This window comes from Syngnathoides biaculeatus, chromosome 3 (assembly GCF_019802595.1).
Source record: "Syngnathoides biaculeatus isolate LvHL_M chromosome 3, ASM1980259v1, whole genome shotgun sequence".
NCBI lineage: Eukaryota > Metazoa > Chordata > Actinopteri > Syngnathiformes > Syngnathidae > Syngnathoides > Syngnathoides biaculeatus.
This window is the reverse complement of record NC_084642.1, coordinates 4,466,006-4,493,789: the sequence shown is the minus strand read 5'-3', so window position 1 is coordinate 4,493,789 and position 27,784 is coordinate 4,466,006. Positions and strand designations below refer to the sequence as shown.

Genomic DNA, 27,784 nt, shown 5'->3' with positions numbered 1-27,784 from the left:
CAAGTTATCACTCCGAATGCTAAGTAACACACCCCAAACACAGGCACAACTTCCTTTTCGAACAAAACACCCTAGTTTGGATTATAAATTAGAAAATGTATTAAAACCCGACATTACCCTGCCTCCGTAGGAAAAGACTTTAGTAGAAAGCCCCCGGAGAATAAACGGCGACTGTTTATACCGAAACACTGACGGGCGACACAGCGAGATCGTTATGCCAAACCAACACTGTACACAGAGACGCTACTGTTTTTTTTTTTTTTTTTTGCTTCTTAGAAGTTAAATCGCGTTAAGTTGTCTGAACGCGGAATGGGGAAAGCACTTATTCAAACATTATAAAACAGTCGCCGCCGCGGACTGATGGGAGTCATTTGAGCAAGCCCGTTCGAGCACAGGGACGATAATGTTCTGCGGGGAAAACTGGAGACCAGTCGAGCGATCCCATAATAAAAAAAAAAAAAAAAAATAAAACCTTTCCGTCCTCGCCCTCGCGGAGCAAGGAGGTTATACGAAGAAGCGCTCGTAAGAAACGATATGTACAAATGGGTAAAGCTCATAAACACGGCAAAGTAAATGGAAGCGATGTGCCTGTAAACAAACCCTCACACAAACGCATGGAGCTGTAAGTGGTCTGCGCTCAAATAAGACGAGAACTCAGGGGTCACGGGATCTCTGAAGTTTTCTGGAACACTTGCTCACAAAAAAACCTGAACAAGACAGAGTGTTTAACTTGCGATGCCAAAACTTGAGAAGGTTTCTTCCGAATTCAAGTGTGGTTAGCGGATTTATTTACTCTTCTTATGAACCTGCTCTCGACGTGGAGTGCCGGCGGTCTACGCTGACGGGATACCTGAGATTACTGCCTTGGTTTACCGAGATCCCAAATAGCGAGCGCCACGCTGCGCCGAGATCAGCGGAGACCACCGCAAGCACCGAGTGAAGTTCGAAGTGATGGAACTGGAAGTGTAAGAGGGAAACAAGCTAATTACTGACTTACAGGAAAAGAAATCGGTTTTGTTTGCTTTCACTCATCTGGAGTGCATGGGAATCAGATGTATTTTCTCGCATTGCATAACATTGGTTTTTTAAATCCAATAAAGTCCATTTGTTAAGACATTCAGTGCCAAGGGTGTATTAATGCATCTTTTAGAATCCAAATTTTTTTCACATCTTTTACCTTTTTTGGTAACGGGGAGGAGTGCAGGAGAGTCTGGTGCTGCTCTACTGTCGTTGTCAAGCTTGCAGACAATAATAATGAGGCAAAACCAGTCGCACGTAGATGGCAGTGATGCACCATTTTGGAATTAACACAACTCCCGGTTTGCTTCGTCCAACCCGCAAATTATGAGTTATGAGGAAGGAGGGTGACCATCAAAGGCTCCAAGATCGATTGGTTGAAGAGTGTTAAACCGTTTTCTGTCAGGCGGCAACCTCACATGTCCAAATATGGTCAATTTAAGATTTTTCACAACTCAATATTATTGGTCTGCCCATGTTAATTTTACAAATTATGAACAAATTTGCGTTTTGGGAAGAAATTCTAAACTCTTGCACAGTCAACTGTCTGAGAAGTGTTGTAAAAATTCTGTGGGAGCCAGGTGGAATTATGTGAAATTACTTAAGTGGGACACATTTATTTCAAAAGAAATTGATTTCATTCTTCAGTGCAGCGGGAACAGGTCAGCCATGAAGGTAAATTTGGGTACAGATTCATTTTTAACGATTATACAGCTTAAAAGCCAGCTCATTCTTGTATTTATTGCATCACTCCTGACTGTAAGATTTAAAAAATAAAAATTATGTATCCACAGTGGTTTGCTTTCATGAAGTTACATTTTTTTTGGGGTGTGGTCGGCATGTGCATGGCTGGTCCTTTATGCTATATTTTCAATATAACTGTGTATATGTATATATATATATATATTTATTTATTTGTGGATTAATTTAGCGGTCCAATATGACAATGATGCGCAACTGTACATCAGAGAAATATGACGTGCAGTTTTATGTGATGTATTTATTTATATTTATTTATTCAAAAGTTGTAATACCACTTTGATTGAGATGGTGATTTTTCTTTTTAAATTCTGTGAAATACAGATTTTCGGAGATGTGAGGATTCCGTCTGACGGCGACGATACTTTTTCAGGAATAAAACCCGTGCCGTTGTATTTGATGAACCCACGGGTCTTCTGTTACTAGAATTTTAATATTTTACTACTTACTTGTCAATCCGAGTATTTTAGGTGTCAAAAACTTCAAAGATTGGTTACTGGTTAGTAGATCCGCTTCCGTGTCTTGTTTGCGCTCGTTTGTACGCACGCATACCCGTTGGAAAATCGGCCCCCAGGTGCCAGATCATGTCTGACGTGAGGGCCTGGCGATGTAAAAAGAACGGCGGCTGGTTTCACGGGAAGGGAATGAGAAGAGGAGGAGGAGCGACGTCACGCCGTGACCTCGCCGGCCCCCGCCTGCTCTTTGGTCTCCACTTTGGTGTCGGTGGTACCCTCGGAAACAAGGCCTTCCTCCTCCTCCTCGTCCTCCTCTTCTTCTTCTTCTTCTTCTTCTTCTTCCCCCTCTTCTTCCTCATCGTCCTCTTCCTCTGTGCTCTCTTGGCTCTTTTTCAGCTGCAGGTTCTCCACCGCCGTGGTCACCCACGACTCGATGCGGCTGCTGTGGGTGGGCACCTCCACGGAAATGGGCCCGTGCGCGTAGTCCTCCTCGTCCTCGTCTTCGTCCTCGGCCTCTTCCAACATCCCCGGCACCAGCGTGGAGGTGGTGGAGGTGATGGAGGAGTTCAGCGGGCCCCTGCAGCTGCCGTCCAGCGAGCCCGTCTCCGTACTCTGCTGGGAGGCCAGCTCCAGCCGGTCGTCGGCACGGGCCTCGTCGCGCTCGCCGTGACCCTGCGGTGGGGGCGCCGCCCTCGGGGGGACGCCGCTTGCGTGGGCGGACGGGGTCTCGCTGTCTCTGTGGGGGGCCGCGGGAGGTGAAGGCGCGCTTTTTTCAGCCTCGACTGGCTCCGGAGCATCTGAAGCTTCCACCATACTTCTCCAGTTGGTTTCTGCAATGTCAACACCTCAATCAAATTCCAAAAATGTATTATATTTATTACTGTTAAGTATTTTTTTTGTGTGCGTGTGGGGGGGTGGATTAATGACATTTCCATTAATTTCAATTGGGAACGATGATTTGAAATACAAGGGTACTTGTTTCGAGCATTGCCGCAAAATAAATTAATACATATAGGAACTCTCTACCTTCAGCCAAGGAACAATTTACATTTGAAATTTTTTTTAAGGAACATCAACCCCCCCCGCCCCCAAATAAATAAAATCACAAAACAAAGTATGCGTCATGAAAAAAATTCTAATCTTCATTCATCCACAAATGGACTAATAAATAATTGAATCAAGACAAGTTTTGAAGATTACGGAACTTTTTTTTGTCTTCATGATAAAATATAATTTATGAGTACCCCCCCTCACGACTGGTAGATTGATAGCTTGATGGGAATGACTGATGGAAATTTTTTTCTAGCACAACAAGCTAAAAAGGACAAGCAGAAAGAACCGCACACGAGGGACCTCACCATATTCCTTCTCATTGACTTCCGAGATGGGCTCGGAGATGACGGAGCAAAAGGAGGTCGCGGACGCCGCGGAGTGGTTGCGTGAGTGTCCCATGTAGTGCGGGACTTTCTTGACGTGTTTTAATGCTTCCTCTTGCTGTTCCTGCTCCAGGGACGACACCATTTCCTTGTAGGCCTTCCTGGCCTCTTCTGTCAGCGACACAAGACGGTCGAATAGCTCCTGAAAGAGGAACGTGAGAGCATTTACCGTAATTTGCGGCCTGTAAGCCGCGACTTTTTTCACACTCTTTCAACCCTGCGGCTTACGTGGTGATGTAGCTGGTTTGTGCATTTTCAACGGCCGCAAGGGAGCACTCGAGCAGAAAATGTAAGCATGAGACCGGTGGAATATATGCGCCGAGGAAGTGACTTTTACCGGTATGGTTTTTTTGTTAACTGGCCCTGTTAGCGCTGTGCTAGCGTGTTGCTGCTGAGTTACGACCGTGTGTCATTTTTACTGGTAGTTTTTTTTTTTTTAAACCAGGACTGTTATTAGCGCTGCGCTAGCGTTAGCACTGTGCTAGCATGTTGCTGCTGAGTTACTACCGTGTCTCAGTGATTTTTACCACTCTGTTTTTTTAACAAGCCCTGTTAATGCGGCGTTAGGGTGCTGGTGCTGTGTTACTGCCGTGTCTCAGTGATTTAGGTGTTGTTTTTTTTAACCGGCCCTGTCAGCGCTCCGGTAGTGTTAGCGCTGTGCTCGCGTGTTGCTGCCGAATTACTACTGTGTCTCAGTGATCTTTACAGGTATGTTTTTTTTTTTTTTTAACAAGCCCTGTTAGTGCCGCATTAGCGTGCTGGTGCTGTGTTACTGCCGTGTCTCAGTGATTTAGATATTTTTATTAGATTTTTTTTTTTAACTGGCCCTTTCAGCGCTGCGCTAGCGTTAGCGCTGTGCTAGCGTGTTGCTGCTGAGTTACTACTGTGTCTCAGTGATTTTTACCAGTATGTTCTTTTTTAACAGGCCCTGTTAGCGCTGCCCTAGCGTGATGCTGCTGAGTTAAGACCGTGTCTCAGTTATTTTTACCGGTATGTTTTTCTTTAACAAGCTCTGTTAGCGCTGTGCTAGCATGTTGGTGCTGTGTTACTGCCGCGTCTCAATGATTTAGGTATATTTATTTTTTAACCGGCCCTGTTAGTCCTGTGCTACCGTGTTGGTGCTGTTTTTCTTTTACCAGCACCTGTTCGTGCTATCGTGTTGATGTACTGGGTGAGGCTTATAATCAGGTGAGCTCTGCAGGCTGGAAATTACGGTACTCAGTTTTTTGGAGAACTATTAAGTGAAAAATGACTGGTGGTGGTATTTGAGCGCTCTCTTACCTCAGCTCCAGAGTAGTTGAAGATGCCAACCACACTAACGGCGACGAGTTTGTTGACGCAGCGTCCAAGCGCTTTTCTGCCCAAGGCAAACACAAAAGGTATCTCCTGCTCTCGAGCCATAGCGATGACATTGTACAGAGCTTCATCCAAACCACCTGCAACACAACACACCAGTTACATAAACAAGCATTAAAAACAGACTTCTGGGGACAGTTTTACTTGCTCTCCATTGAGTTTGTGGCAAGATAGAAGTGCTTTAGCAAACATGATTTATAAAGAAAATACTGCTCAGTCTTGATTGATGGTGTATATGCATACAGTACTTATCTAAATATATATATTTAGCTTAAAACGCAAGGAAATATGCTGAGTATTGTTTCTAATACAGTCAACCCTCAGCACGGTAGGTCCCCATCCGCCACAAACAACGAAAACTACCCGATCCCTAAAAGCGTTTTGTAATTGAATATAGATGCAACAAGATTGTGGAAAAATCACTTCAATCAGGGAGGACAATAAAGCACCAACACCATGCTTACAGATTGTAGACAATCTTGAAGTCATGTCACATAAATGTCTTCAGGAGCTGATTCAACACACAAACCACCTTCACGTGAGGTTCATGAATGAAATGGTTCTAGCATAGTCGCACAAACTGATAAATGTGCACACTAGAACATTACAGTAACAGTATTAAGATGAAACTTTTTAAGCATTTACACACGATAATAGATGTCGGGGAATACAGGCACATTGTTATGAAGAAATGCAACAGGAAAGAAGCAGAGAAACAATACTTATAATACTTTCGTCATGTACGAAGACATTCAACACAACATTCAAGGAATAGAACGAGAGGTCACACGAGGCAGACAAAAAAGAAATGAATTTAACCCGACAACAACACCAAGATATGACTAATTGGTGCTAACGTAATACATATTTTGCTTTGGCTTGGACACAAAAAAACAGCAAATACAGATTTTCAGCAAATAACGGAGAATAGGTTCTCATAAAAATCAGCAAATTGTAGTGGGCTCACTGTACATATTTCTCACCTTTGGCTTGGATCTTTTCACAGTTGGGAGAGATGATAACGCACTTTATAGTGCACAGCTTCATGTGCTTGGTGACCTCTCGGAGACCCATGACGAGGCGGCGTTTGGACTTGGCCTTCTTGGGGTCCTTCTGGTAGACACGCTCCTGGAAACGGACCAGCTCCTGCAGCAGCAGTGTCACGCTCTCGTCGATCTCCTTGCTCAGCACTTGGTTACAGTACCTGCGGACGACAATAACATACCGTAATTTCCGGCCTATAAGCTGCGACTTTTCTCACATGCTTTCAACCCTGCGGTTTATGCGGTGATGCGGCTAATGTGTGCATTTTCTCTAACGGCCGCAAGGGGGCACTCGAGCGAAAAAAGGTAAGAGTGAGACCGGTGGAATATATGTGCCGAGGAAGTGACTTTTACAGGTCCGGCCCTGTCAGCGCTGCGCTAGCGTGTTACTGCCGTTTCTCAGTCCTTTTTACCGGTATGTTTATTTTTTAATTGGCCATGTTAGCGCGGCGCTAGCGTTAGCGTCCAACTCTCTGTGTACCGTCTTTGCAAATATCTCGTGTTTCAATGTGGGTACTTGCGGCTTTTACACAGCTGCGGCGTATGTATGTACCAAAAGGTATTTCCTTTACAAATGTATTGGGTGAGGCTTATAACCAGGTGGACTTTGTAGGCTGGGAATTACGGTAATATCTCACAAATGACGTAATAATGTCAAGTTCATGAAACAAAATAAACACCACCAAATGTCCATCAGGAATTATGCAAAACAAAATCTGTAGCCCACAAACTGCTGAGTTATTGATTTCCTTTGACACTTTGCTTGGTCATTAGTGGTTTTGAATAAATCAAGAAATCAAATCATATGACCAAAGGCCATTTATTCAAATAATAACAAAAAATAATTCAATTGGAAATACAAAAAGGTACCTTGACTGACAAGTGACGCCCGACTTACGGCTTTTTACCAGTTTTTTGCCAGGTTGATATTTTTACATTGTGTTACGGGTCAAAATATTATTCACGAACGAGCTTCAGATAAGCCTAACCCTCGAGTGAAGCATGGGGGAAAAATACAAAAAATAAGGAAAGCGACGGTTGTTTCCTGAATGTGACGGGTAAACACAAATACAGAATGAAAACACACACGAGAGACCTGGAGAAGACACACACACACACACTGAATTAACCAGATAGAAAACGGCCAACCACAACTTGAGTCAAAACAACAGACACCATTGACCGGTGTGACGGTCTGAGCGCTCCCCCTTGCTGAATGAAATGTCTCCTTGTGATAAATGCGCATGCGTTACTAACAGGGGAACTCTGTGTACGTAGCAGACGCAAACTGGGATATCTGCCGGTCTCATAGTTCCCCTTCTTCTACAAAGAGGGAGCTAACATACCTTATAACCTAACCTTAAAATAAAAGTTGATAAAAAACATGTACGTTCGCTGTGTTCGTCTTTCTGAGACGTCCGTAGCGAACATGAACACTCGCCTGACTTTGCAGCACCGGGAGCGCTCAGACAGTCAAACCTGGGCCATTCCCTTCATAGAATACCGTGCTCTTTTCTCGATTGAAAAATTTTGAGGGGACTGGAATGGATTCGGTGCATTTGAACTGGATATATTAGTAAATTTATGTCTAGGTCGTTAGCTACAAAGTTGGTCAAGGAACAACTTCAATTCCTAAGTAAAGGTACCAATGTACTGAAAGGCCACATTCTGATAAACAGTTTATAAAACTCGAGGTTTTGGCATGCATATGTTGCCATCTTCTGTTACATGATTAGATTTATCGCGTCTCGATCAGTCTTGAAAAAAAATCATGACCAGTGGAATGGATACCCACCAAACCATAATATAATAACAAGGAACACAACATGCAGTAATTCAATAGTGTGGCCTGAGGAGCTGGCGGTCACAGCAGAGGAAGACATAAATGCAAAATGTGTTCCGAGACGGGTGGGCGAGGACAATAGGCCTACAGCAGAAGACACAAAGACGCGTTTGTGGCTACTTGCATACATTTTTGCTGAGGATGTACAATGTGTCAGGCATTCAGTGGCATCATCTACAATTCTGTATAGTACAAAGGTCCACCTGTACAAAAAAAAAAAAAACGCCCGCTAATTTCCAAACACTTGTCCCCAGTCAAGGCTATTTTTGAGGGGGACAACTATCGGCCCATGCCGCATCCGGATTTCTGAGGTGCGATCGCGAGACCAGGGTCACTTACTCTCTGAAACGTCGACTGTGGATTATTGTGATTGCGTTGGAAGCCATGGGACTCCCGATGCCGGAGCTCGAAGGAGAACCCTGAGATACGGGGGTGATGCTGTACGGGGAATTCTGACTGGCTGGGGAAAGGGATGCGTCGCTGGGCACACTCAGCCCATTTTCTGAGGCAAAAAGCAGAACAAAGAACCATTAACTATCAAAATGTGTGAATAAATGAACTACAGCACTCGTATAATAAATTTACTCCACCTTCTAGAGAGCCAAGCTCTTGGGAAAGATCTTCAGTAAAATGCAAACAATCATCCCCATGATCTTCTTGGCCTGACGACTCTTGATCCATGCTCGTTTTACCTTTTTTGCCTTCTCGCTCCTTCAGAATAATCTACAAAAAGGCAGCAGAAAAATAGTAAGAGCAAAGACAATAAAAGGCTGATTTAACAAGATCCTACATCCATAACAGCAGGAAATTTAACATTGTGGTCTTTTACTAAGATCCCAACGGTAGGTGCTAAATTGCACGATGAGTCACTCGAAACGGACTGCGCAAAACTCAACGGCGGATATGGGAGAAGCGTTAATGGCTGAACTTGTCTCAGCAAACGACAACAGCACTGTTTCCCCGACCTACATTCAGTGTGCTTTCAAATCCATATATTTAGAAGCCAGACGTTTATAAATATACTGTGCAAAAAAAAACGTTTAATTTTTTGCCTCGCTGTTTAAAGTCAGATCAGACCACATCTTTCCTGTTTCTGGCCAGTCAGGATCACCAAAATTATTTTGTTAAATACCACAATAATAATAGTGAATTTCTTTTTTTAAATTCAAATTTTATTATTTTATAACATTTGAAATTATTTTTTTCGAGGTCAAAAGTTTACATACACAAAAAATACCAGTGCGATATCTTTAAAGAAGATGCGGAAGCCGAGATGTTGACGTCACGGCTTTGTAAGTTTCTCCTAACTCTTAATTGATGCCACACCTGAGAATGTATTCAAGGCCACACCTCAAACACTTCGCTTCCCTGTTTGAAATCATGGGAAAATCTAAAGAAATCGGCCACAAACTCAGATAAATAACCGTGGAGCCACAGGTCTGGCTCATCGTTGGGTGCAAATTCCAGATTCCAGAACAAAAGCTGAAGCCCATGTGAAGATTCTGAATGAAGCTGCTCAGAAAATCTCATGATCCACAGTGACAAGGACTGTACCAACATTGGCTGAGAGGCCACGCGCCAAAAATGAAGCATTTACTCCTAAAGAAACATAAAAAAAAGACAGATTATTGGAAAAAGACACCAAGACAAAGAACTGAAATTCTGGAGACATGTCCTTTGGTCTGAGGAAATTAAAGCAGAGTTTTTAGGCCACAATGGCCAACGTTACATCTGGGAGGGAAAAGGGTGGAAAGCTTGTAGACCTGAGAACACCGCACCAACTGTGAAACTTGGCGGTGGAAGCATCATGTTGTGGGGCTGCTTTGCTGCAGCAGGAAGTGGAGCTCTTCATAAAATAGATGGCATCGTGAAGAAAGAATATTACATGGCGATATTAAGCCAACATCTCAAGACTTCAGCCAGGAAGCTAAAACTTGGGCACAAACGGGTCTTCCATATGGACACTGACCCTAAGCATACTCACAAAATGGTTCAAAAGTGGCTTGATGAAAAAAATCAATGTCTTGAAGTGGCCATCACAGATCCCTGGTCTGAATCCCATCAAAAATTTCCAGGCAGATCTGAAAAGACGTGTGCGAGCAAGGCAACAAACAACGCGACAAACCTTACTCAGTTCCAGCAGTTCTGGCATGAGGTATGGGGCAGGATTCCAGCTGAGTACTCCCAAAAGCTTGTGGAAGGTTACCCGAAACGTTTGACCCAAGTCATGCAGTTCAAAGGAAATGTATGTAAACTTTTGACCTCAATGGAAGACAATATAAAATTATCTAAGAAATTCTCTCTCTTGTTATTGTGGCATTTACCGAAATTAAATAATTTTGGTGATCCTGACTGACCTGAAATAGTAGAATCTGATTTGACTTCATACGGTGAGAAAAAACATGAAATGTGTGTTTTTGCACAGTATATGAAAACATGTGGCTTCAACTGTAGTACTTCAGAGAAGCAGCAAGTTCTCCTGGGATGGCCAAACCATTTGGCTCCTCAAGACCAACTTATTAGGGAATTGTGTGAGAAGATGACTGCGGCCTCACTTTCAACGGTTCTGCACACATCCCGACAACTAGGATCTCATATTTAAAAGAGGGTTTGGATAGCTATGGAACTAAGACTCAAGACTTTAACCTTCTTAAGAGCTGTTGGTCGCTTGACTTTGGGGATCTCGCGCTCCTTCCCTCGTTTTATTCGTGGCGCGGTGGAGTCCAGAGTGTTCGGGGAGCCCAAGTGTGGTTGAGTATGACCCTTCAGCATAGCTGCCAAGTTGGTTGAAGCTGAACTGTGGAATGGAGTCGCTGTTCCAACTGAGGAGAAATGAAAAAGTGGTGTGTGGAATATAAGTGCAAAATTCCAAGAGGCTCTTAAAAGCCAGAGTTTACGTTTGGTCAATTCGGACTGGAATACCTGTAAAAGATAGCGGCTTGGTATTTGTGATTTGTTTGGCCTTCAGTGCCTGCTGCTGCTTAGCCAAAGCCGCCAGCATGTCTCCCAAGTCCAGCGGGACAGGAGTTTTTCTCTTCTTGCCAGCTGCCTTATTGAGGGCCTCCTGTTCAGAGGGAAAATTAAAGACAGAACAAGGTCACTGGACCGGTACAGGTGAATCCAGATGGGGATGAAGTGTAGAGATCTTAATGTAGTGCCTGCAATTTCTGCTGTTCCATGCTTATCTCAGAGTATTCCTGAGCAGTTGCCACAGCAGCGGCCAGAGCCTTCTTCCTCTGGCTCTTGGCCCTCTTGGGAACAGATGTGGTAATAGGGATCGGTGTCTGGACAATGTTGATGGGGGAGTTTTCGGCGAGGTTTTCTATCTGCAAAAACCAAGAAAACAACGTGAAATGATTTGCCGCGGCTGGAAAGGATCGGCAAATACACGTGTTTTCACCCAGTGGTAAAGCTTGGTTCTGTCATAGCTATTAAAAGTAGCAGTTTTGGCACATACTGTAGACCAGGGGTGCCCAGACTCCCCCCAAGATCTCCAGCCTCTCGCGAGCTACCAAAGACGACGGGGGTGGGGTGCTCCCAAACTGTTTTAAGGTCAATGTTTCATTGCCTCGTATATTTAAAATACAGAATTAGCTTTTTGGGACAGGTATGGTCTGTGCCAAAATGGAATTTTAAAATTACACAAAATCTCATCCTGCACTTTCTGCTTTGGCTTCAGACCAGACCTTTCCCACTCAGAAAAGAGAAAATCTCGTCCAGTTTAATCGCTTTTTCTTCGATTATTCACACACCCCAACAGTCATTGCATCTCAAAACAACAGCGTTTCTTTTTTCAACTTTCTCCATTAATATCAAAAGTAAACGTAAGCAGCATGTCAGACTTGTCTTGGCTCTATGTTGGCCGGACTGTGTTGCTAACTAACGCAGCGGTGGTGGACGCTGTCTTTATAAAACATCTTGATATGTTGCGCAAGTACTGTAACATTTGTAATTATGAGTGTATGTCTTTAAGAGCGGGGGGCAGGAGGTTGAAGCAGTCGTTGTTAGAGAAAGTTAATATATATTGATGGTGGTCTGGACCCTAATCGGTGTGATGAATGAGGAATTTCTGGATTGCCAAATTTCCCCAACTAAAGTTTCTGGAAATCAACCAAGAATGTTCCACCCAATCAACAGCATTGGGTAAACTGACATTACGAGTATGCAGTACTCCTATTGAACTTTGAAAGACATTCTGAAAACAGTCTACTAGCATGCACTTGCCCTACCAGATTTCTCTGCGGTTTTGGCTGCATTTGCGTCTGTGCTGGCGTCACTTCTCCTTTGGCGCAGCGCTGAACACCAGCTCCAGTGGGTAAATCTGGGAACTCATCTTCATCCTTGTAAAGATGTAAAGCACATTTTCTTAGCAAGAAATACATGGAGGGGAAAATATGAAATGGTACATTTCAAAACGTTATTTGTTTTCCCACTTCAAAGTAAAGGGGCTCCGCAGTGATCTCGTCGCCTGTGACCGGTGACGGCTGCGGTTTTTGTTCTGATTGGTTTGGAAGACCAAGTCCTGGACAGACACTGCGGAAATCCTAATCCCAAAAACACAAAAACAAAATAAGGTTCCAAAAAAAAAGCTTTTTTGTAAATTTACCTGTCTGTGTACTTGTTCACATGAGAACTAGTGAAATGAGAAGCACCTTTTATGACTGCATACATCCAGTTCAGGTTTAACAAGATTATTAATCCATTTTCTTTCATTATTAAAACCCAGAGAAGTGTAAATAATGTAACAACACAATAATCCAAATGTATCTACTTTGTGGTCTAATCGAAGCAAGCCAGCAACTTCACTGGAGTTCGGCGCACCTGCGAGAAGTTACTCTGCTCAGGATTCTTCCTCTGGTCCGCTCTATGGAAATGGCCGTTCCTGTCCCCCCAGGATTTCTGGGTAGCCTGTGACGCTACATTTACCCATGTACCTGCAAGAAGAGATCCCCCCCAAAAATTAAAATGTTGGTAACACATAAATTAAAATAGAATATAGTGTGTATTCTGCAAAACAGACCACAATTTGCATTCTGGTATTTTGTTAGATCTCATTAAGGAGCTAAAGAAACGTACTCACGAGAGGAACATGAAAAACTTACTTTTCATGACACCAGTCTCAACTCCCTAAAGATAAAAAAAAAAAAAAAGAGAGATTGACATCAATATGTAGGATTTAATAGCGTAGATAAAGTAACCGTGACATGAAACATATCGTCGGAAAGACAAATAAACTTGTCATCTCCGAAGGTTGTTGCCATACGCTGGATGGTGCTGACGTCTCTGCTGCTCGATGAGCGACTCCTGCAGTCTGTTTATGTTTGGGGCTGCAGTATCCACTGTCGCTGTCTATATCTGCTTCGCTGGTGCCCTGATCGCTGTAGCTTTCAGCCGCGTTTGACATCGGCTGCCTCTTCGTTCGGTTCTTCCACAGCAGCGGACTGGCCGCCTCACCTGGCAAATCTAGAGATGAGGTAGCAGAAAGTCGATAGTCAAGCGCACAGAAAACAAAACAGCCCTCTCTATCCGCCATGATGTATGATTTTTTTTAACGATTTATTTGTATGGTACACCTGCAAATATGTATTTGAACACCTGAGAAAAGCAATGTTAATAATTGGTACAGTAGCCTTTGTTTGCAATTACATAGGTCAAACGTTTCCTGTAGTTGTTCACCAGGTTTGCACAGACTGCAGGAGGGATTTTGGCCCACTCCTCCACACTGATCTTCCCTAGATCAGGCAGCTTTCTGGGCCGTCGCTGAGAAACACGGGGTTTCAGCTCTCTCCAAAGATTTTCGTTTGGGATTAGGTCTGGAGACTGGCTAGGCCACGCCAGAACCTTGATATGCTTCTTACCGAGACAACTCCATGGTTTTCCTGGCTGTGCGCTTCGGGTTATTGTCATATTGAAAGACCCAGTCACGACCCATCTTCAGGGAAAGAGGTTGTTCCCCAAAATCTCACAATACATGGATACGGTCATCCTCGCCTTAATACAGGGCAGTCGTCCTGTCCCATGTGCCGAAAAACACCCCCAAAACATGATGCTATCACCCCCATGCTTCACAGTAGTCATCATTCACAGGTGTATCTGATTCAGGATAATACATGGAGTGGAGGTGGACTTTTAAAGGCGGACGAACAGGTCTTTGAGTGTCAGAATTCTAGCTGAAAGACAGATGTTCAAATACTTATTTGCAGTTGTATTGCACAAATAAATCATGAAAAAAAAATCATACATTGTGATTTCTGGATTGTACTTTTTAAATTATCTCTCTCACAGTGGGTATGCACCTATGATGAAAATTTCAGACCCCTCCACGATTTCCAAGTGGGAGAACTTGCAATCTAGCAGGGTGTTCAAATACTTATTTTCGTCACTGTATTACTTGCACTGTATACGGTTTTAACTGTCTTTTTAAAAAAACATTTCATCTGTTATTTTTATTGTTTTTATCCCGTTTTAAATGTTTTATCTCTTTGTTTTCAAATGTCTTTCATCACGTAAAGTATGAAATGCGCCATACAAATAAATTTGCTTTGCTTTGCTTTCTGGAGTCCTACTCGACTTTAGCAATCAACCCGCTAAACTGGGTCGGTATCACGATACCATGTCAGCGGTGTTCTCATCAGAATCACGTCATCATGAAAATGTCACAGAATCATGGGAATCTTGTAAAAGTGGCAAAACATTTACACATACCAGCACAATGACAAAATGTAATTCAAAACACAAATGCAATATATGTGATTTTTTTTTTTTTTTTTTTTTTTTACATGGAACAAAGCTGTTCTGTTTCTCATTATTATTTTTATTCTCTATCTCACTGCGAGTGACTTGAATAGATTTAAAGATAAAAGAAAAATCAGCACGAGAAGGCCACGGTGGAGGGGATGGGAGCGGGCGAGGGAGGGTCACACAAACACATTTGAGAGGGTTTTCGCACCCAAGCCCTCTCACCTCATTAAGAGAGGCTCATTTGCTTTCTTGCTTTCTTATTCTTAAAACCAGAATCATTACGAGTGACATCACGACTTGCGCAAATGCAAATTACCCAACTGGAAATGCGACATTCCCTGTCTGTTCGGATGCACAATGATTTGAATCATCAACCCGTACCCGTTTTGCGGTTCCTGGCAGTGAGCTGAGCTTCCTCACTAAAATGAAAGTAAAACACTTTCAGACAACGACAGGCTTTATTAGATCTCAGGTAAAATAGAGTTTGAAAAGTTGACGTCGTGTTGGATTTTTTTTTTTTTTAAATTTTATTGGTCCCTCTTTGTTTTGTTTGTTCGTTTTTTGTTTAACATTCTTCAAGCACTGCGGGAGGATGCTTACCAGTTTGCTGCGCTGCATCCACCAACAGCACCCTCTTAGTCCAACCTTCATGGCCTACGGTGCACAGTTCCTTCTGCACCGCCACGCTCCTGTTTGGGGGACGGCGACCCCTCGCCGCCTGGCTAACACCCAAGTGTTGCTGCTTTAAATCATACGGAGGAGAAGACAATTTACTGCGATGTCATCGTCAATATGAGAAAACAACAATACAGTGGCACCTGAATCAGAGCAAATATTATAATCGAGTTCATGACAAATCATAGGTGTGGACATATGCGGGGCCATACCATGTAACAAGTGATGCAATGATGTAAATGTGCATGGACTCGTATATAATATATATCATGCTAGCTTCACTAAAATCCATGACACTTGTCCCTTTCTGAAATAAAACCTTTTTTCCCCCCACAGAGATGTTCAGTTTAGCAGGGTCAAGAAGCCTTATAATCACGTGCGCCTTATATATGGATCAATATTGACCCTTTAGCGCAGCCCATCTAATGGATGCATAACTTAACCCCAGCGTCTACTCTAGCGTCTATTCTATGCGCCTTATAATGCGGTGCGCCTTATATATGAAAAAGGCTTTGAAATAGGTCAGTCAATGGAGGTGCGCCTTATAACGCGGTGCGCCTTATCCCGCGGAAAATACGGTAATCATTTTTGGGCCGGTTCCAACATGGTTACTTCAGTGTGAGCATTTTCTCCATGCTTCTTGCGAGTTTTTTATGTATGAATACAGATTTTACTCCACTTTACTCAAAACCAAAAAATAATAACATTAATAAAGTATGTCTTATAATTTGAAAAAAAAATGTAACATTTCAAGAACTCATGGCAGCACGGAGGATCAGCTGGACAGCGTTGGGCTCACAGTTCTGAGGTCCCGGGTTCAATCCAGGCCTCGCCTGTGTGGAGTTTGCATGTTCTCCCTGTGCCTACATTGGGTTCCTCCGGGCACTCCGGTTTCCTCCCACATCCCAAAAACACGCGACATTAATTGGGCACTCTAAATTGCCCCAAGGTGTGATGGTGAGTGCGACTGTCTTGATGTGCCCTGTGGCTGCCTGGCAGCCAGTTCAGGGTGTACCCCGCCTCCTGCCCGTTGACAGCTGGCATAGGCTCCAGCACTCCCTGCGACCCTTGTGAGGATAAACGGCTAAGCAAATGGATGGATGGATGGATGGATGAGTCATAAATCAGAGTACCATTACGTAATATTTGACCCTTTTCACCTTTGGGAGATTAGGCCGGATCATGGCTCTTGCTCGTTGATTGGGCATCCCGAACGCCGGGCCAAGAGGCAGAGGAGGCCTTTCGCCGACGTCTGCAGAGACTGCGTTGACGACCCCCGGCTGGACCGGCCCTGTGTAGGTGCCGGGGAAGGGCTGGTAGAAGCCCATCACAGGAGGGCACGGGGTGGGCATGATCTGGTAGTAGGTATAGTCACTGGACACGGGTGGTTGAGGAGAAGACATGATCGGGTAGGCCAGGTAGGGAGCACCGGGGCCAGGGTTGGGCTGCTGCCAGCGCAGCTCCCCTCCATTGTACATTGGATGATGATGCCTGTGATCAACAACAGAAGATACATTTACATTGCTGAAACTGAATGAGCGCATATTTCCTAAAGGTTCTGTTATTACTAAAAAAAATACCAAAACCTATTGTGATATTATTATTTCTATTGGTTATCAAAAATGTGGCAGGGCCCAAAATTTCATAACTTGGTCCACTAAATAATTCCAAGAAAAAGACAATTAGTCATGCTTTTTATCCTCAGGTGGAAGCAACATTATTTTGGCACTATTTTGGGGTGTCATGGTGTTGTTTTTGTTAGCAAAGCAAAGCAAATTTGCCAGTGCAAGGACTTAAGAATTGGAGTTATATGCTCTGACTGCTTTGTTTTGGTCAGAACGCGAGCTGGAGATTTCTGAAAGAGCTGCAGCTGTTTAATACTCTTATTTGGGAGTCCAGTCAGAAGACCATTACAATAGTCAAGTCTACTTCCTTCCTTCTACTTCCAACTTCCTGGTCTGCTTGACACATACAAGACTTCACTCTCGATATGTTTTTCAGATGGTAGAAGGCAGTTTTTGCGATTGATTTGATAGGATTGTTGAAAGTCAGGTTGGAATCAATCAGAACACCAAGGTTTCGGACTTGGTCTTCGGTTTTTAAAGATAGAGAGTCCAGGTGTTTTAGGTGTTAGGTTTAACACCGTTTGTTCTTTTTCATCTGTGATTGAGATGTCTAGTTTTGCTGGTGGCCATTGTAAGAGGGGTCAGTAAAGTTGGTAAGTATACAGTATCGTGACTTTGTTAAATTACATCAATTCAAGTGGGTATGCAGGAAAAGTGGAAGCCCCCTTCCGCATAAAAAAGTCCAAACTAATCCAATTGAAAAACCCATCATAGTGATTCAGCAATACAAGCAGTGTTCCTCTGCAAGCACGTGTGACAAAAATTGTCTCGACAAATCCATTCAAATTGATTAATCGCACAGCCATAGCATATACTGTACTCAACCATACCATAGATTTGATCATGAACTTGAAATGCACACAAAAAAAATGTTGTCGAGGAAGGGAAAAGCCTCTAGAGACAGGATAGTTTCATTTGTGGCACCACAATGAAGTACGTGATTGTTTTTTAAGATGTTGTGCCCACGATACAGAAATGTTGACATTTTCACAACCAACCCGCTACAGCAGTCATTTCCTTGCATTCAACTAGTAGGGAAGGAAACGGAAGGAGCGGATATGTGCAGGACATGGAAGATCACTCGTGGGGACAAAGAAAGCAACCGCTGGAAACGCTGCTTCCGGTGCCGTGTCCACTCGGAAACTCCGGGGCGGTATCCATTCCTGATTGAGCGCTCTTAAACTTTGCAACCGCTTAAACGGAATACATGGTTGAAACGAAGTACTTGTGTCAAACTCGTTTTGAGGGTTGGGTGCCCTCAGAATTCTGTGACTCAATTGTGGAGTGAAATAAATATGTAAACTCCTCATCGTTGCTGCATCGACGGTTGTGTTGAGCCTGTTCAGTTTTCAGAACGAAAAAATACATCAAAACTTGTCATTGCCACCCATTGCCATTTTTATAATGTACAACCATAAAACATCTTTTTACACATGAATCAATCACTCAGCTCATGCTTCATATCTTTCCATAAAGTATGGTATAAACAGTTGATTTCCTATTTACAGGGTAAAGAAGTATACCATGGCTTTATTTTTCCTTTTTCACAAGGACAAACCTATGTACAAATGTACATTTTTAAATATATGTAAGTCCACGCAGCGTGTGCACGAGAAGATGAACAGACAAGTTGACTTTTGAGTCCGCAATGACAACTTAAGTTTAAAATTGATGACGCCACGCTGAAACACTCAAGGCAACAGGTGTTGCAGCTGTGCCACCGAGTGATTTTCTTAATGAAGCTCTTCAAAATGTGGAGCGTTCTGTCAAGCATTTCAAACAATTGAACCACTTCCACTTCTTCTTTTCCTTTCGGCTTGTCCTGTTAGGGGTCGCCACAGTGTGTCAGCTTTTTCATCTAAGCCTATCACCTGCATCTTCCTCTCTAACCCCAACAGCCCTTATGTCTTCCTCACAAAACCCATCAACTTCTTCTTTGGTCTTCCTCTCGCTCCTTTGCCTGGCAGTTCCATCCTCAGCACTCTTCTAACCAATATACTCACTCTCTCGCCTCTGGACAAGTCCAAACCATCAAAGTCTGCTCTCTCGAACCTCGTCTCCAAAACATCCAACTTTGGCTGTCCCTCGAATGATCTCATTTCTAACCCTATCCAACCTGCTCACTCCGAGCGAGAACCTGAGCATCTTCATTTCTGCCACCTCCGGTTCTGCTTCCTGTTGTTTCTCAAGTGCCACCGTCTCTAATCTGTACATCATGGCCGGGCTCACCACTGTTTTATAAACTTTGCCCTTCATCAGAGACTCTTCTGTCACATAGAAAACCAGACACCTTCCGCCAACTGTTCCACCCCGCTTGGACCCGTTTCTTCACTTCCTTACCACACTCACCATTGCTCTGGATTGTTGACCCCAAGTATTTGAAGTCGTCCACCCTCGCTATCTCTTCGCCCTGTAGCCTCACACTTCCCCCTCCACCCCTATCAGTCACGTGCATATATTCTGTTTTACTTCAGCTAACCTTCATTCCTCTCCTTTCCAGTGCGTACCTCCATCTTTTTAATTGTTCCTCTCTACCTGCTCCCTGCTTTCACTGCACAGCACAATATCATCTGCGAACACGATGATCCAAGGAGATTCCAGTCTAACCTCATCTGTCAGCCTATCCATTACTACAGCAAACAGGAAGGGGCTCAGCACAGATCCCTGATGCAGTCCCACCTCCACCTTAAATTCTTCTGTCACACCTACGGCAGATCTTATCGCTGTTCTGCTGCCCTCATATATGTCCTGTACAATTCTAACATACTTCTCTGCCACACTAGACTTGTGCATGCAGTATCTCTTGGTACTCTGTCAATTGAACCACATCCACAACCTTTCCTAAAACTCATTTGGTTAAGAGTCGAGTTGACATTCAGCTACTTTATTAATTTGATGCACAGTGGAAGCAAAAGATACAATCAAAACCTTTATGTGCAGTAAAAATGTGCAGTGAAATGGAAAGGTCCCCAACAGAGATTCCATGAGATCACAGGTACCTTGAGCTGCAGAGGAATGTCATATTTTGGCTGCCTGACATTGTTTAGGCTTAAAGAAAAAAAAAAAAAAAAAAGGACACAAAAAGTTTTTTTAATGTCTTCAGGGCCTGCTCAATTAACTAGAAAGGGAAAGTGGCGTAGTTATGTTACATGAAAATTTCTGCTCGTACACCGATGTGAAGGCGGAACAATGATGGGAGGGCGAGAAACGCGAGGGAACAGAAGGCGGCTACTTGACATGAGATGGCTCTTCTACTAAATTCAAAGGCTGTTGTCTGCTCCAGATGTCATTAACACGAATGAGAGAAACATTCACGCTCCAGAAATAATGCTAATTTTGTGTCGCAGAAACATCACATGCTTTCATTTTCCAGCCCGTGACGCTGACAGTACCTGTTGGGTTGGTTCTCCTGAACAAAAGGGTAGCAGGTGATGAGGTAGCTCGGTATCGGAGTAGTTTCCACCTCTCCGTTGCCGCCTCCTAGGCCTCCGCCACCTCCTCCTCCACCCACCGGCTCTCCGGACAGACTCATGCCGACCAGGGTTCCTTCGAGACCTTTCTTCTGTGGGATGAACGGCTCCACTTCAGCTGAAAGTTTCACATCCTGTGCAAAATAAAGCACTATTATATTTGGAATGCGAGTAAAAGATGCAAATACATGATTGCAAGGGGAATTTGAATGACAAATATAGCTAACTGACAAGGCTGGGTTATTGACGTCGCTATAAAGTGGATCGCAGGGGATCAGGACTGAGGCAGACCACGAATTGACAACCATTATAATGGACCTTTTCTACCTGTCAATCACTTGTACAATAATAGCTAATCAGATAGCCGCATTGTTTTCACCCCTGGCTTGACACGCCCCTCTCGCCATATTTTCCCACAAGCAATGCTGGTTGTCAGTAGTCTGCGCTTGGAAAAGTTAATGTTACGAAGAAAATGGTTCTCAGATGCGCTTGGGGAACATGCAATTCTGATGAAAGATATCCGGCTAGGTTACAAGGGGCCCACTTGATTCATTTTCCAAAGCCTAAAACACTGTTGACGAAGTGTCCGTCCAAAATTTTAATTCCATGTACATATCCTTGCGTGAAATAGTTGAGACCTCTCTGTACAACACTATTGGACAAATCTGACACATTTGGCAAAAAAACAGACCCCAATATTATGTGTAATACGCGATAGAGAATACACTTCAAACACGCTCTGGTCAATTGCCATTTTGGAAGCTTGTGGGACATGGCTAAGGGGGCGGAGCTTAAGATCGCCATCGGAAAGGTCCATTGCATTGTGAAAAATGTAAATACCAAAAATTCTTGAATAAATGGGGATAAATTGCCAATAAGTGATTTTGAATTCACTCACCCCCCACACAAATGGAAATTAAAAAAAAAAACAAATTGAGAAATAAAAATGAGGGCATAGGTTATCCTCAATAATGCAAACACCTATAAAGCAAAGAAAGATGCCTCAATTTTTTTTAAAACAACCAGTTTTCTCTTTGAAGGTTTTGTGTGCGTGTGTGTATTATACGTACATGCCATTGCAATCACCTACAGTGGCTATAAAAATTCTAAACACCCCTGTTCAAATTTAAATGAAAAATGTGACATATATAAATAATTTCAAAATGTTTCCACCATTAATGTGACCCATAACTTGAGCAACTTAATTGAAACATTTTATGAAATCTTTCCAAGAGGGGAAAGTGTGCAGTGAGGGGTATGTAGCTGCAAAAATGTGCACACACTTTTATAACTTGGGAGCCTACTGTGTTCAGAATTTACATTTGAACTCGAGCAATATTTATCATCATCATCTGTTCTGTTCTTTTTTGCAGTTTTGTTTCTGCTTTTTAGCGGAAGACCCTCCACCTTGAACCCAGTCAGGCCGCACTTCCACCTGAACAAAACTGCTCCAAAATCACAACGGTGCCACCACAATGCTTCGCAGTAGATATTCTGTGGTTTCGGTGATAAGTGGTGTTGTTTTTGCGAGATATCTTTTGGCATATGCCCCAAAAACGTCAAATTTCATCATCTTACACCACATTTCCAAACATGTATTTGACAGATTTGGAGTGCGTTTTGTTAAATGTAGCCAGGCTTGGAAGTTTTTCTTTATAATGCCACCCTAGCCCACACCCAAGACGTGTGAAGAATACAGAAGATTGTGATTACGTGTAATAAACAGCCAGTACTTGTTACGAATTTCAGCAGTTCCTTAAATGTTGCCGTCGGACTCGTCAGCCTCTGTGATTCGTTATCTTATCCTCTTTTCATCAATTTTGAACGGACGTCCGATTCTTGGTAATGTCACGGCAGTTCCAGATTTTCTCCATTTGACGATGACAGTCTCCACTGTGTTTTTGAAATTCTTTTTTTGCTTTACTCCCGACCGACACAATTGAACAATAAGGAGCACGGCTTGGCCAATAAAATGTGACGGCGGCAACATCTGAACTTCATTTCGGGTTCATCTGAGTCACCATAAATGGTGGCAGGTGAGGGCCAACTCTCATTTAGCAGTTTGGATGTGGTTTAATTCGAAACAGAACTTCGATCATAGTTAGAAGAGAGTGTCAGCACCAATGCTATCACATTATCCAAGTTCTCCATTTTTTTTAACCGTTTGTTTTCTTTCTACTTTTACTTCTTGAAACATGAATGGTAAATACGACGTTCCTCCCAAACACATCAAGCCTCTTATATCATAGGTCGACAGGGTTTTGTCCCAGAAATCCCAAGGAAAAGCTTGCACTCTTTAAGAAAATGAACTTTCATCTAAAAAATGTTCTTTGACGCCAGTGCGTACTCTGTTACGTGAATCAGGCAGAAATAAATGAAATTTCAGTTCACCTTTGCAGAAAATATGAACTAGCTCACTAACTTTCGTTCATGGAACTTGTTTACAAACACTCGTTCAGGTACAACACTGGTATCATGATTACAACAACAAAGCATCTGGAATTTTTACCTGCTACAGCAGCGCTCTTCGTTTCATCAAATCTCATGCCACCAATTTTTTTCTTGTGTTTCAGATTAATTTTCTTTTCTTTTTTTTTTTTTTGCAATTACATAGAAAAGGCATTCAGGAAATTACTGCTGTCGATATTTCCCCGTATGTCCAACAGACTTAATCAACTTAGATGCGTCCATGCCGAGTGCAAATAGACACTTCGGGATGATTTATTTGTATGTTAAAAATACATTAAAACCTATTTTCTCCCTTTTTATTTTAAGAGGCGTCCAAGATGGCCAATTAAAAAGAGGGTGAGCCAGTTCAAGTGAACAAAGAGGCTTCCTAATTTCTCTCAAACAGCGCTCGGGATGCGAGTTAGTCGTGTAACACTACGCTATTGTGTCCCACCACCGTTGGCGAGGGGGTGTTTTCCCGCCCTACTTTTCCTCCACAAATCCACAGATGTCAGCGTGCATGAACACAAATGGAGAGGATAATGCCTCGATAGCCAATTCGGTGGAACTAAACAACTTTTTGACTCTCAAGATGGAGGATACGGCTGCAAGAAGTCATTGTTTTGTCGCGGGAATGAAGCCTGCGCTGGTACTAACTCAGGGGTGGGCAACCTACGACATTTACACAATGGATTCAGCCTGCCGTGCAATTCCCACAACAAACCTCAGTGGAACTGTTAAAAATAAAGCTCCAAGTGCAAATTCTTACAAAGCAAAGCAAAGAAAATTTATTTGTATAGCGCATTTCATGCACAAGGTAACTCAATGTGCTTTACATGATTAAAGGCATTTGAAAACAAATAGTTAAAACATTTAAAACGGGATAAAAACAATTAAAATGACAGTTTAAACCGCATAGAGTGCAAGTAATATGATCAAAAAGTGAATATATTCTAAAAAGCATGAGAAAAAAGAAGAGATTTCAACCTGGGTTTAAAAACATTGACACTTGGGGCTGACCTCACCATTGTTATTATTATTATTATTATTATTCCATTTGGGTGCAGCATAATAGCTAAATGCTGCTTCACCATGTTTGCTTTAGACTCTGCGCTCCACTATTTGACCTGACTCAGTCGATCTCAGAGCTCTACTGGGTTTGTATTCCGTAAGCATTTTTTTCATGTATTCAGGACCTAAATCCTTTCGTGATTTATCGACCAGTAGCAGAACTTTAAAATCAGTGCTTTTTCCTGGTCTGCTTGCCACATACAAGACTTCACTCTCGATATGTTCTTCAGATGGTAGAAGGGAGTTTTTGGGATTGATTTGATATGATTGCTGAAAGTCAGGTCGGAATCATATAAAACAAACATTATTCTAAGATACCGTATTTGACTTTTATGCATTTAGTAGCAAGTGGGTCATGACGGGAAAAAGGCTTCCACAGCACGCTGTGACAGGATTAAGTGTGAGAGGATAACAGAGACAGCAACACAAGATAATCTAATTACACAGCATGGAGGACAACACGTGCACAAGTAGTGGAATACAAGTTTGGTACGGGATAATAATTGTAACGTGGTGTTGCGTTTTGAAAGGCCCCATGGGACCAAGATGGCCAAAACCTTTGACTGGCTCTGGGCGCGCGGGTGTGTGTGTGTGTGTGTGTGTGAGTGTGTGTGTGTGTGTGTGTGTAATCGAGTGTGTGAAGGAGAATGGCAGCGATTGTCAAAGTTGCGTTGAGGTCACAGGCAGATGTGCGTCGTTGGAGAAGGAAGAGGCAATGCATGCATATATACAAAGGGAGCCACAGAGGGAGGCCTTTACTTTGGAGGGATTAAACATCCTTGTGTATCTCAAAAAGTGTTGTACAAGTGACATTTATTGTTTTCATTACAATTTAGGAACACTGCACACACAACGTAAAGCATTTAATCAAAACCCTCGATATCCATGTACTAGTACATTTTATCTGCAGTAAACAATTTAGCACGAGTAGAATTATAACAAAGTATAACGTCAGTGTCTTAGTGATAGCGTTTTTGTCCCCACTACCGTATGGCATTTCTGCACACTAGTCGAACAACTTTGGCATACTAGTAGGACAACTACATGCTACTAGCGAGGCACGCCTGGAAATGAATTGACACCAGTCTGCTAGTAGAGGTTAACTTTTAAATTCTTATAACGTGACTAGTAGCGGCAGCACGGTGGAGCAGCTGGAAAAGCGTTGGCCTCCCAGTTCCGGGGACCGGGGTACAATCCCAGCCCTCCCCTGTGTGGAATTTGCATGTCATCCCCCGTGCCTGCGTGGGTTTTCTCCAGGCACTCCGATTTCCTCCCACATCCCGAAAACATGCAACATTAACTGGATGCTCTAAATTGCCCCTAGGTGTGATTGTGAGTGCATCTGTTTGTCTCTATGTGCCCTGCGATTGGCTGGCGACCAGTTCAGGGTGTACCCCACCTCCTACCCGTTGACAGCTGGCATAGGCACTCCCCGCAACCCTTATGAGGATAAGCGGCTATGAAAATGAATGAATGGATGTGACTAGTAGCACTACTAGTGCCCAACATTGCATACTGTACAGTTTGCCTGACTGTGCCATGTACTTACTAGTAGGACTGGGTAGTAGTGCAAGATTCAAGTTGATTTTGATGCTTTATGTTGTGACTCAACGACCGTAGATTTTCATTCTTTATTTTGTGATTCTATTTGATTTCAACCCATTCGTGGGCAGCGTCCCATTTTTGGGACATCATGATTTTCACGCATCATATCGTACAGTATAACAAAATATTTAAATGTTTTAATCTGAAGCCATAATTTGGTATCGGGAGAGGATAACTCATTGGTCAAAGTTAGTACGGAGTTATTTCCCTTTCCTTCCTGACCCAAGATGGCTGCCTCAAGTACACATGGATTGTTTTCCAAGAGAAGTTAGGGAGAAAGGTCAGTATACAAGAAAGTTTGTCTTCAAAATGCTAATCCATCAGTATTATTAATGCATAAGTGCCATTCTAGAATAAGAAATGATTAATAAACATATCTCGAGTATGTACCACTTCACAGAATTGATAACATACCCGTCCCAGTTTTGGGACGCTGCCCGTGAGAGAGTATTTTTTGTTTTTTTTTTTTGCCCTTTGTTTTATGCGTTAAACGAAAAAGAAGTGTTATTTCCTTGTTTGTGGCCTGTTAGGAGACTTTTATCTCAATAAGGCAGAACATTGCCACCCTGCCCGTGAATGGGTTAATCTTGATGAAATGCTATGGTGCGTATTCCACGTTGAGTGAGACGGGGCATAAATATTAGCAATGGCGCAGCACGACGACAATGACCCACAAAACAGCCCCATTAGGGTACAACGATGAAAGTGAACCAGGACTCTCTCCGACAAAACGATATGTTACTGGGGTGTCTGGACTCATATCACCTCTATCTTTAATCATGAAAAATGTGTAAAAAGATCATTTTGAAGAAGTTAAAATTGAACAAATTACCTCTCAATGATATCCATCCACGTAGTGATTTTCCAAGACAAAGAGTCAACATCCTTTGATAGCACTTTAAAAAAAAACAACAACAACAATGGCTATCGGAAAAGCACAACAAAAACTCATTTTGAGATGTTTACATAACATCATAGATCCAAAGTCTGCACATCATTCCGCCTTCCAAGCTCTGACAGTGCCTACCACACCTTATCACGTCACATGACAAAACACCGGCACGACCCGAATGTGTGCGCACGCCTCACACGACAGCGGAATGTCATAAATGCCGGACAACCGGACATTCTACTTGCGACCGGCTGTAAAACCTCAGCGCCTCGCCTAAAAAGCGCTCTCACGCGTTCATTGGCAGGAATGCGCGAGAGTTTTAATTGCCTGCGCCGGGAATTGAATGGTCGCTCAGATGTTGCTTTGCTTTCCAAACGTCCGTCAATGACAGCTGACATGTTTTGGCCCGTGTAGCTTCATTAGCCAAGTTAGCAACAACATGGACGTCACTCTAATCGCACTAGACTAGTACAAAATAGATATTTTACACTGGCAACAAGACCATATTAATCTTGAGACACGTATACTGCATACATGTCTATATAAATGTCATAAAATAAAATAAAAATTAACGAATATGTGACAAAATCAGCGCTTAGGTCCACTGACGATGCTAACCAAACACAACTGTTTAGGTGTCCATTTCAAAACAACGAGTCATTTTAAATGAGTTTAAATGCACACGTGCATGAATTCAACTGCAGTATTCCAATGAGAAAAAAAATGAAATAAAATAGTGAGATATTTTGTTCATCAACGTATTTAGTTCTGGGCCTCCGCGAGACAAAACCAGAACGTTGCACCCTCTTCTGTTACACGCTAATACTTTAACAATATAATATAAAAAAAAACAAAAAGGACAATTTTTTTTTTTCTTGTTGTTTTTTTAGAATTACCTTAATGTCACTTGCATCCATGTCAGTCACCGACAGGGCGACTGTCCGTCATTGACCCCCCCACAGTGGACGTCAAGATGCGGGTCTCTTTATCTTTTTCATGGCAAATGATAACAATAATCCGCCGAGATTTATGCGAGATGTGCACGAGGCTCGATCTGAATGGAAGCGGAGACGCGTCCTGCTAGCCGTGTGCTAACTCCGAGAGTTGGCCGCTGGCTCACTGCGTTGCAACCCGAGCGAGAAACACTCAGTTGACGACTGAATCCGCTGGGAAACCGGAGTCACCTGAGCGGAAGTAGAGGAAGCCCACAGACCCTCCCATTGGCTCGAAAATGCGCCGCGTCAAAACACGTCATGATGCAATGTTTCGCTTTTTTTTTTTTTTCAAATGACGTCAAGCACCACTTGATTAGTGATAATATTCACTAATAAAAAAAAAAAAAGAGAGA

The 27,784-nt window shown here is 42.9% G+C and overlaps 1 protein-coding gene across 3 annotated transcripts; it reads right to left on the bottom strand.

Moving 5' to 3' along the window:
- Positions 1–27,635, bottom strand: secisbp2l (SECIS binding protein 2-like). 3 transcript variants are annotated; one of them, XM_061814228.1, is made up of 18 exons: positions 27,333–27,635; positions 20,343–20,554; positions 16,486–16,816; positions 15,251–15,392; positions 13,173–13,372; positions 13,012–13,036; positions 12,731–12,843; positions 12,343–12,453; positions 12,139–12,249; positions 11,068–11,235; positions 10,832–10,973; positions 10,556–10,731; positions 8,500–8,632; positions 8,249–8,411; positions 6,007–6,227; positions 4,949–5,103; positions 3,590–3,809; positions 1–3,061 (listed from the first exon to the last, which is right to left on the bottom strand). In XM_061814228.1, the coding sequence occupies exons 1-18, from the start codon at positions 27,351–27,353 to the stop codon at positions 2,445–2,447; spliced, it is 3,261 nt and encodes a 1,086-aa protein (XP_061670212.1). In that variant the 5' UTR covers positions 27,354–27,635; the 3' UTR covers positions 1–2,444. The 3 variants fall into 3 exon arrangements, with proteins under 3 accessions (XP_061670212.1, XP_061670213.1, XP_061670214.1); XM_061814229.1 differs by having other exon boundaries at positions 15,251–15,389; XM_061814230.1 differs by lacking the exon at positions 27,333–27,635 and adding an exon at positions 26,377–26,606.
- Positions 27,636–27,784: the final 149 nt, after the last annotated feature.

Bases quoted from the DNA above. Each gene is read 5' to 3' on its own strand.
- secisbp2l (XM_061814228.1), bottom strand. From the start codon at position 27,353: ATGGATGCAAGTGACATTAAG. The intron at 16,817-20,342 runs GTACTGTCAGCG...TGTTGATCACAG, and splicing joins CAGGAGAACCAACCCAACAG to GCATCATCATCCAATGTACA. The intron at 8,412-8,499 runs GTGGAGTAAATT...TTTTTGCCTCAG, and splicing joins AGAGCTTGGCTCTCTAGAAG to AAAATGGGCTGAGTGTGCCC.